Source organism: Calypte anna, chromosome 26 (genome assembly GCF_003957555.1).
Source record: "Calypte anna isolate BGI_N300 chromosome 26, bCalAnn1_v1.p, whole genome shotgun sequence".
Taxonomy (NCBI): Eukaryota; Metazoa; Chordata; class Aves; order Apodiformes; family Trochilidae; genus Calypte; species Calypte anna.
The window spans coordinates 3480726-3491556 of record NC_044271.1 but is presented as its reverse complement, the minus strand read 5'-3'; the positions used below and the strand labels follow the sequence as shown (position 1 = coordinate 3491556).

The window sequence follows — 10831 nt, the reverse complement described above, 5'->3', positions numbered from 1 at the left end:
AACGTGCTGGGGGGGGTGGCCTCCTTCTGCCGGCGCTGTGTCCCCGAGCCCACAGGGACCTGTGCCCCGTGTCCCCCCGGGAACGTCCTGGACCGTGACTCGGGGACCTGCCGGCCCTGCCCCCCCGGCACCTACCTGCGGGGTCACCCCGCCGATGGGACCCCCGCCTGCCACCCCTGCGGCCCCGGCACACGCAGCAACCAGGTGACTGTCCCCGTGTGTCCCACGCCTGCGGGGGGTGGTCCCCGTGGGGATGCCAGCCCCTCCCCAGCCAGCACAAGGGGGTGGTGATGTGGGGAGCAGGGGGGTGACCCCAGCCCCTCTGGACATTCCGGGTGGGTGGCAGGGTGGGCGATGTCTCCAGGGGGTGTCCCCAGGGGCTGACCCCAGCTGCTGTCTGTCCCCACTGTCCCCAGCTGCGGTCGCTGTGTTACAACAACTGCAGCCTGGCCCTGGTGCTGCGGGGCCACGTCCTCACCTACGAGTTCCCGGGACTGGGCTCGGGCCGAACCTTGGCCAGCGCCGGCAGCTTCAGCGCCAAGGGCCGGCCCTACCGGCACCTCTACAGCCTGCGGCTCTGCGGCCACCAGGTGACAGCGGCGACACGGGGACACGGGGGGCGGGAGGAGAGGCGTGGGGAGGGGGGGGACTCGCGTGTCGGGGGGGATGGACTGAGAACACGCGTGTGGGCAGCTGTGTAGAGGGCACACGTGTGTGGATGTGTGTGTACTGCACACGTGTAGGTGTGGAGAGAGGGGAAATGTAGGGGTGCATAAGTAGTGCAAACACAGGTGTGCAAGCAGCTGAAGTGCAAACACGTGTGTGCACGCAGACATAGAGCAAACACACGTGTGTGTGTGCAGCTGTGGTGCAAACGTGCACGCAGGCACAGAGCACACACAGGTGTGTGCATGCAGGTGTGGGGCAGACACACGCAGGGCTGCACACTGTCACACACACGTGTGCACACGGTCAGACACACGCGTGTGCAGGGCCGTGCTGAGCGCTGTCCCCGCAGGGCAGGAAGATGGCCACCTGCAGTGACAACGTGACAGAGGCGCGGGTGCCGGCCGGCAGGGACAGGGACACTGCCCGCCTGGTGACATCGTACGTCTGCCAGGCCATCCTGGTGCCTGCTGACGTCATGGGCCGCAAGACAGCGGTGACGTCACAGCCCGTCAGCCTGGCAGACCGCCTCCTGGGTGAGCCCCTCCCTGGGGACACCCGGGTGGCACTGGGACACCCAGTGAAACCCCGGTGACACGGGAGCACGCTGGTGGCACTGGGACAGCCTGGTGACATGGGGGGGCCCCCCAGTGACATGGGGGGGCCCCCCAGTGACATGGGGACACCCCCAGTGACACAAGGACACCCTGGTGGTGTGGGGACACCCTGGGGACACCTCGGTGACACTGTTCACCCTGCTTACCGCAGGTGTCACCACCGGCTCGTCACTGGATGGTGTCACTGCCCCCCCTGAGCTCTTCCCCCCCGGACCCCCCGACCTGCCCGACATTGTCTTCTTCTACAGGTGAGGGGGGGTGAGCGGTAGGGGGGACACAGGGACCCCACTGTCCCCCCACTGAGCCCCCCGATGTCCCCTCGGCAGGTCCAATGACATGTCCCAGCCCTGCAGCAGTGGCCGGGCCACCACTGTCCGTCTGCGCTGTGACCCGCTGCTCCCAGGCACTGGCACCCTGGCTGTCCCCAGGTGGGGGGGGGACACGGGCTGGGGACCCTGGGGGCTTTGGTAACACGGGGACCATCTTCACACACCCCCTCCCCCCCCCTCCATGGTGGCACCCTTGGCTCCTGCCACCCTGTCCCTGTGTCACTCCTCTGGGTGCATCCCTGGGCTGCTTTGCTTTGGGCACCCCCATGTCCGCCACCCTGGCACCAAGCTCCCCCCCCCAGGGTGACATCTCCAACCTGTCCCTGGGGGCATCCCTTGGGTGCTTTGCTCTGGGGACACTGCCATCCCTGTGTCCCCCCTCCAGCATGTCATCACTGTCTGAGGGTCCCCCCCAAAGGGTGCCACCCCCACCTCCCACCACCCTGTCCCTGTTGGGTGCATCCCCTGGGTGGCTTTGGGGACCCCCGTGTCCCTGTGGCCCCTGCTCTGGGGTGTCACCTCCATGTCCCCCTCCCCCAGCAAATGTCCCGAGGGTACCTGTGATGGCTGCACCTTCCACTTCCTCTGGGTGACAGGCGAGGGGTGTCCCCGCTGCTCCCCCGCCCACTATCGCCCCATCGTCGGTGCCTGTGTCGGTGGCATCCAGGTATGGGGGTGACAACCCCAGCTTCCCAACGGGGACGGGTGGCACCCACCCAGGCAGTGGCACCCACCCGGCATGGCCTGGGGGGGCTGGTGTCACCTCCCTGGGGACAACTGGGGATGGGTATCAGCCACCCAGACAAGTGTCACCCACCTGGAATGGCGGGCGGGGGCCGGTGTCACCTCCTTGGGTGGGGACAACCGGGGAGCTGGTGTCTCCTCCCCGGGGACAGCCGTGGGGCCGGCAGATGGTGTCATCCAGCTGGGCTGGCGGGGGGCTGGTGTCACCCCCAGGCTGTCCCTGTCCCCCCAGAGGACCACCTTCGTCTGGCGGGAGCCGCGGCTGTGCCGGGGGGGGCAGCGGCTGCCGGCGCCGCGGGAGGGGCAGTGCCGGAGCCCCGAGCTGTGGCTGAAAGGTGGCATCGCCGCGGGCACCGCGCTGGCCCTGCTGCTGGCCGGGGTGGCCACCTACTTCTGGAGGAAGAACCAGCGGTGAGGGGACAGCGGGGCCCGGGAGGGGACACGGCGGGGACACGGGTGGGGCTGGGGCCACCGCTCCGTCCCCATGCTGGGGTACTGGTGCTCCAAACTGGGGATGACGTCACGGACAATGTCACCGCTCCCTGTCCCCAAACCGGGGTGTCACGGCACCAAACTGGTGATGATGTCACGGATGATGTCATCACCTTGCCCCCAACCTGGGCTGTCAATGTTCTGAGCTGGTGATGACGTCACGGATGATGTCACTGCTCTCTGTCCCCATGCTGTGATGTCAATGCTCCAAACTGGTGATGACGTCACGGATGATGTCACCGCTCCCTGTCCCCAACCTGGGGTGTCAATGTTCTGAGCTGGTGGTGACGTCACGGCTGACGTCACCGCCCTGTCCCCAGGCTGGAGTACAAGTACTCCAAGCTGGTGATGACAGCGGTGGCCAAGGACAGCGAGCTGGTGGCCCCGGACAGCTGCGCCATCATGGAGGGGGAGGATGCCGAGGACGACTTGGTCTTTGCCACCAAAAAGTCCCTTTTTGGCAAAATCAAATCCCTGACGTCAAAGGTAATGGGGGAGTGGGGGTGGGGGGGTCCCAACCCCGGAGCAGCCACTCGCGAAGCCACCACCAGGGGACAGGCCCGGGGGGGGCGAGTGGCTGCTCCGTGCCTCAGTTTCCCCCTGACCGCAGAGGACACCGGATGGGTTCGACTCTGTCCCCCTGAAGACCTCGTCCAGCAGCGGTGGCCCAGAGCTGTGACACTGGGGGGGACACCCGCGACCACCCCCCCCACCCCCCATCGTGGCCTTAGGGACCCTCCTGGGAGCGGAGCTTTGTTACGGCTTTTGTACCTGTCCCCCCCTGTCCCCCCTTGTCCCCCCTGTCCCCCCGTGCCCCCGGGACACGCCAAATAAAATGGGGGGGGGGGTTTGTACCCCGGCTCCGGGGGTCTGTGTGTCCCCCCCCCGGCGCCTGGGGGGTGGGACACGCGTGGGAGGGGGCACACGAGGGGGACACACGGGGGTCTGCTGTGGCACAGCTGTCACCCCCCCCGTGGGGGACATGTCCCTGATGTGTGTGTGTCCCCGGGGGGGCTGGGGGCGGCTGCTGAGGGGTGAATGGTGGGTGCCAGGGGGTGACACGGGGGCTGTGGGGTGACACGGGGTCCTGTGGGGAGCCAGGGGGTGACACGGGGTGACACGGGGGCTGTGGGGTGACACGAGATGACACGGGGTCCTGTGGGGAGCCAGGGGGTGGCACGGGGGCTGTGGGGTGACACGGGGTCCTGTGGGGTGACACGGGGTGACACGGGGTCCTGTGGGGTCACATAGGATGACACGGGGTCCTGTGGGGTGACACGGGGGCTGTGGGGTGACACGGGGTCTGTGGGAGGGGACATTTGGGGACACTTGGGGACCCCTCAGGTTCCTTCCCTTTGGGTACCCAATGCCCATCAGCGCACCCGAGTGCGGGCTGGGAACAGCGGGGGTGGCACCGGGACCCCCGCACCGTGTGTGTGTGCGGACACTCAGGGACCCCCGGCCCCTCCCAGACCCCCCCCCTCGGGTACCCCTCAGCGGTTTCCCCTCCGCGCCGCCAGGGGGCGCTGTGAGAGGGGCAGCGAGGCGGGAAACAGCGCCCCCTGTCGGCTGGCGGTGTGCAGGGCTCGGCGCACGCGCACTCCCCCCTCCCAGTCCCGGTTCGGAGCGGAGCGGATCGGATCGGAGCCGCCATCATGGTGCTGGACCTGGACCTGTTCCGTGCCGACAAGGGCGGAGACCCCGCCATGGTGCGGGACATGCAGAGAAAACGCTTCAAGGACCCCGCGCTGGTGGACGCGCTGGTGCGGGCAGACGGAGCCTGGCGGAGGTGTACGTGGGGAGGGGGGGCTGGGGGCTGGGGGGGGACAGGGACACGGACACGGACACACGGACACGCGGACAGACACACGGACACACGGACACACACACGGACACACGGACAGACACACGGACAGACACACGGACACACGGACACACACACGGACACACGGACAGACACACGGGCACGCGGACACACGGACACGCGGACACACGGACAGACACACGGACACGGGGTGGGGAGGAGGGCGTTGGCATCCCCCGGGTTGGGGGCACACCCAGGAGGCCTTGTCCCCCCCCCCCAGAGGGGATGATCTGCCCCACATCGGGTGTGTCCCCTCTTGTGTGCCCCCAGGAGGACCTGTCACCACCCCCCGGCCTGGCCTGGCCGTGTCCCCTCCTACAGCCCCAGGTGAGGGTCCCCTCTCCCCAGGGAGATCCCTCAGGGGGTGACTTAAAAGGAGGGGAGTCCCAGTGCCACCCCCAGACTTGGGGACAGGAGCTCAGGATCTCTCTCCCAGCGCCGTTTCTGGGTTCCCTGGCATGGGGGAGGGGAGGAGGGGTGGGTGCCCCAAAACCCCGCGGTTCCCAGGGCACCCCGGTGTCCCGTCCCCCCCTCCCCGCTGTGGGATGAAAGCCGCAGCTCTGACCGCCCCTTCCATCCCGGTCCTTGGTGCCCCCGCCCAGCCCAGCCCTGCCTCATCACACCCGGCGCGTCCTCTGGCTCCGCTCTCGTCCTGCCTTTCATTTCATTTCATTCCATTCCATTCCATTTCATTTAATTTCTTTTTCGTTTTTCATCCCGCGGGAACAGCCAGACTTCCCGGCTGGAGGGGGGGCTGCTCCCTGCTCCCTCCCCGTGGGTCCGGGGGGTGTTTGGGTGTCAGCTCCCTGGCTGGCTGATGCAATCCTGCTGCTGCCTCCGGGTGCTGCTGGGGTGCTGTGCCCTGGCTCTGCCCCTGGGCTGCTCCTGCCTGAAGCAGGGAATCACTGAATCCCAGACTGGTTTGGGTGGGAAGGGGCATTAAACCCCCCCCCAGTGCCCCCCCTGCCATGGTCAGGGACCCCTCCCCCAGCCCAGGGTGCTCCAAGCCCCATCCAACCTTCAACACTGCCAGGGATGGGGCAGCCACAGCTTCTGGGGGCAGCCTGGGGCTCCAGGTTTCAAACCATTCCCCCTCATCCCATCCCTCCAGGCCCTTGTCCCAGGTCCCTCCCCAGCTTTCCTGGAGCCCCTGCAGGCACTGGAAGGTGCCTCAGTCTCCCCTCTGCCTGTTTAAAGCCATTCCCCTCATCCTGTCACTCCATGCCTGTGTCCCTGTCCCTCTCAGGTGTCCGGGTTGGTGGCATTGGGCACCCCTGGAGCTGCCATCCCCTCCGTGGTCCCTCTCAGTGCTGGACAGGGATCCCAGCCCTGCTCCCACTGGGGCTGCTGCTGGCTGAGGGCTCCTTTTCCTCTCCTTTCCAGGCAGGTTTCGTGCTGATAACCTGAACAAGCTGAAGAATCTGTGCAGCAAAACCATCGGGGAGAAGATGAAGGTGAGGGGGAAGGCAGGAGGGGTTCTTTGGTGGGACCTTACCAACGGGTGGCATCTCCCCCAGGTCTCTGCCCTCCAGACCTCTCCCTCTCATCACTGGGGAATCTTTTAACCCTGGAGCTTTACTCTGACCCTGTTGGGATTTCTTTTCCCTCCCTCTCCAGAAAAAAGAGCCAGTGGGGACGGACGAGTCCATACCGGAGAGTGCGCAGAACCTCGACGAGCTCACAGCTGACGTGCTGGGGGTGAGCCTGTCCCTGTCCCCTCACCGTGCCACCAGCCCTGTCCAGACCTTCCCCTGAGATGGCAGCAGGAGGTGCCCAAAGCCCCAGCACCCACATCCTGAGCCCCCCACCCGCACAACCCCTCTTTCCCCCCCCCCTCCACCCCCTCTGTCCTTCCCCCGAAGCCCCCGCTGTGTGGTTGCTCACCAGCCTGGGGCTCATCCTGTGCTGCCTGGGGGGGTCTGAGCAGCTTCCTTCATGACGTGTCCTCCACCAGCCCCTTCCTCCCTTCCCACTTCATTAACTGCCAGGTTTAATGAGGCAGCACTGCTGTGGGAGCTGCTGCCCCCCCCATCCCTGCTGCCTGACACCGCTCAGCCCCTCAGGTCCCTCCTTTGTCCTCGAGGGCTCTTGTTTGCTGTTGCTGAGGCCACCAAGCCCCCGTGGTTGGGTGAGGGTCTGGGATTAACCTCTCTGGGGGGGGTTGTTCCCCCTCTCTGTCCCCTCCTCCCCAGACCCTGCAGGTTTCCCAGATCAAGCAGCTCCGGCTGCGGATCGACGAGGCCGTCCTGGAGTGCGACGCCGAGCGCCTGCGGCTGGAGGCAGAACGGTTCGAGAGCCTGAGGGAGATTGGGAACCTCCTGCACCCCTCTGTCCCCATCAGCAATGATGAGGTGGGGGCCAGAGCGAACCTGGGGGTGGCTCATCAGAGCCAGACAGCTGCTGGCAAATGGGGGGCTCACCACAGGGGGGTTCCACCCCCCCTACACCCTGAGATGAATGAAATCTGCATGACAAGGAGGTGTTTCCTGCCGGGAGCAGACAAAGAGCAGCTCAGACAAGGCTGGATGCAGCCATTGTTGGGGGAATATGTGGGAAAAGTGGCTTCCAGCCCAGGGAGGGGGGGTGGGATCTCCCTCTGCTGCCTCCATTCATCCAGCAGGAATATTTTCCTGGGGAGAACACAATCAGGCCGGGCCATCTGCCAAGTGGCTGCATAACAAGTGACTGGCTCTGGACTGTGGGGAGCCCAAACTGGTCCCAGTGCAATGCCAGGGACTGGTGTCACCTGGCAGCTGAGGTGACCAGACTCCCTGTTCTCTCCTTCTCTCTTTCTGCAGGATGCAGACAACAAAGTGGAGAGAATCTGGGGTGACTGCAGCTGCCGGAAGAAATATTCCCACGTGGATCTGGTGGTGATGGTGGATGGCTACGAGGGGGAGAAAGGGGCTGTGGTGGCTGGCAGCAGGGGCTACTTCTTGAAGGTGAGAGCCCAGACCCCCCTGCAGGGACACAGAGGGAGCCCCAGCTCCATCCCTGCCTCTCAGCAGGACAGCCTGGAGCTCCTGGATGGGATGTGTGTGTGACGGGTGGTGGCTTCTCCTGTCCCGCAGGGTCCCCTGGTGTTCCTGGAGCAGGCCCTGATCCAGTTTGCCCTGCAGAGCCTCCGTGCCAAGGGCTACACCCCGGTGTACACCCCCTTCTTCATGCGGAAGGAGGTGATGCAGGAGGTGGCCCAGCTCAGCCAGTTTGATGAGGAGCTCTACAAGGTGAGCAGCTCCGAGTCCCCACCCCTGCTACCTGCTGTCCCCTCCAGCTTCATGTCCCCTGCAGAGTGGCTGCCATCCCCCTGCTCCCTCCCTCCCTATCTCCAGAGTCCATCTTCGTGGCCTCGGTGTCCCCGCCGAGGCGGTTGTCATGGGGACGTGGTGACAAGGAGGTGGCTTGTCCCCAGCCCGGCTGGCAGGAGGCCACCGGGTCCTGTGAAGTAGGACAAGCAGCTGCTCCCTCCCGAGTCCCTCCCGTCCCCTGTCCCCTCCCCGAGCTCCCGGCGGTCCCCAGCGGCCGGCAGAAGGGGGGTGGTGGCTTTTGTCCCCGCTGCAGGTGATTGGCAAGGGCAGCGAGAAGGCCGAGGACAGCTCCATCGACGAGAAGTACCTGATTGCCACCTCGGAGCAGCCCATCGCTGCCCTGCACCGCGACGAGTGGCTGAAACCCGAGCAGCTCCCCCTGAAGTACGCGGGGCTGTCCACGTGCTTCCGGCAGGAGGTGGGGTCCCACGGCAGGGACACGCGGGGGATCTTCCGTGTCCACCAGTTTGAGAAGGTCAGCAGGGCAGGGTGGCACCTGGGGGGGATTGGGTGGGGGCACAGACAGACACACGGAGACACAGAGACAGACACACAGACACACACAGACAGACACACACACACGACACAGACACAGACACACAGACAGACACAGACACACAGACACACACAGACACAGACACACACACACACACACACACAGACACACAGACACACACAGACACACAGACACACACACACACACAGACACACACACACAGACACACACAGAGACACAGACACACACAGACAACACAGACACACGCACACACACACAGACACATGCACACACGCACACAGACACGCACACACAGACACGCACACACACACACACACACACGCACACACACACACACACACACACACACAGACACACACACACACACACACACACACACAGACACACACACACACACGCACACACACACAGACACACACACACACACACAGACACACACGCACACGCACACACACACACACACACACAGACACACACACACAGACACACAGACACACACACACACACAGACACACACACACTCTCCAGAGCTGTCACCAAGATGGGGGTTTCTCCTTCTCTGGGCAGATTGAGCAGTTTGTCTACGCCTCCCCCCATGACAACAAATCCTGGGAGATGTTTGAGGAGATGATGGCCACGGCCGAGGAGTTCTACCAGGCTCTGGGCATCCCCTACCACATCGTCAACATCGTCTCAGGTGGGGGCCCAGGAGGAAAGCTGGTGTCATCAGTGTCACCTCAGCCACTCTCAGTCCCCAGGGCTGGTGACAGGGATGAGGTCCCTCAGCCCTGGGGCGTTGGGACCCTCTGCTCCTGGCCCACCAGAACTGGGCCTGGCACAGAACCCCAGAATATCAGCTGGGAAGGGACCTCAGGGATCCTCTGCTCCAACCCTTCTGATATTATTGTTGATCTGAGATGTCTCAGCACCCATCGAGCTGAGAGTTAGAACTTCCCAAAGTGGGGGAATCCACCCCTTCCCCTGGAGACCATTCCAATCTCTGACTGTCCTCATGGGGAGAAATTTTCCTCTTGTGTCTGATCAGAATCTCCCCAGGATCAACTTGTGCCCATTCCCCTGGTCCTGTCCATGGGACTCCTTGGGAATCAGGAGTCTCCAACTTCTCTTTAGCCCCCCTTTAAGTGCTGGAACATCCCTGCTGTCCCTTTCAAGTGGACAGGTGGAGTGTCCCAACTCTTGCTGGAACCTCTCAGTAAAATGATCCCATTTACACCCATCCCTGCCAGGGAGTGGAACCCCCAGTCCCTTCCAAAGCCCCCTTGAGGCTTCAGCCCTGGAGCCAGCGCTGCCATCCCCTGGGACGGGTGCAGTTGGGAGGTCCAGGGGGGATGTTGGGGGCTCAGTGTGGGCCCCCCCCACCCCTCCCCAGGCTCCCTCAACCATGCTGCCAGTAAGAAGCTGGACCTGGAGGCCTGGTTCCCTGGCTCCGGTGCTTTCCGTGAGCTCGTCTCCTGCTCCAACTGCACCGACTACCAAGCCCGGCGCCTGCGCATCCGCTATGGCCAGACCAAGAAGATGATGGACAAGGTGAGGCCCCGCTGATGAGGGGAGGGGTCCCGGGGGTCCTGTTGGCCGTGTCCCCACGTCCCCATCCCCTTGGCCATGTCCCCACAGGTGGAGTTTGTCCACATGCTCAATGCCACCATGTGTGCCACCACGCGCACCATCTGCGCCATCCTGGAGAACTACCAAACCGAGGAGGGGGTGCAGGTCCCCGAGAAGCTCCGAGACTTCATGCCCCCAGGTGAGCACCCCCTGGGTGGGTGTGTCCCCCCCGCCTGTCCCATCACCCTCCCACCAGGCTTGGGGGTGACACTGGTGGCCTCTGCGTGTCCCCTCCAGACCTACGGGAGCTGATCCGGTTCGTCCGCCCGGCGCCCATCGAGCAGGAGCTCTCCAAGAAGCAGAAGAAGCAGCAGGAGGGGGGCAAGAAGAAAACGGGGGGGGGCAACCAGCGGGTGCTGGAGGAGCAGATGCAGAACATGGGGGTCAACAGCGCATGAGTTCTGTCTGTCTGTCTGTCTGTCCTCCCCCCATCCCCCAGGATCCTCCTGTCTTCATCGCTGGGACTGTGCCCATCATCATCGCTTCAGGGCCTGGCTGGGGGGCTCACCCTGGACACCCCCCCCGCCTCCCACCACACCCCAGGACAAAGGACTGATACTATAGGGGCTCCACCCCCACCCGTGGACCCCCCACGCTAGGGGTCCTCCCGTGCCCCTTCCCTGGGGAGGGAAATGTCTCTGCCTCCATCCAATAAAGCTGAGAGCTGC

General features: G+C 64.6%; 2 protein-coding genes across 2 annotated transcripts; both read left to right on the top strand.

Annotated features, from left to right (window-relative positions):
* KIAA1324 (KIAA1324 ortholog) lies at positions 1-3649 on the top strand (the record flags this gene model as incomplete). Its single annotated transcript, XM_030465323.1, has 9 exons — positions 1-204; positions 417-590; positions 1019-1202; positions 1435-1531; positions 1610-1711; positions 2153-2279; positions 2589-2767; positions 3169-3334; positions 3459-3649. Coding segments are annotated over 9 exons (1302 nt in total), but the record flags the coding sequence as incomplete, so codon positions are not given.
* Positions 3650-4488: 839 nt separating this feature from the next.
* SARS1 (seryl-tRNA synthetase 1) lies at positions 4489-10831 on the top strand. Its single transcript, XM_030465628.1, has 11 exons — positions 4489-4639; positions 6096-6166; positions 6330-6410; positions 6905-7063; positions 7511-7654; positions 7784-7939; positions 8274-8495; positions 9105-9234; positions 9928-10085; positions 10173-10302; positions 10401-10831. Exons 1-11 carry the CDS (start codon positions 4504-4506, stop codon positions 10559-10561), a joined length of 1548 nt encoding a protein of 515 aa, XP_030321488.1. The 5' UTR covers positions 4489-4503; the 3' UTR covers positions 10562-10831.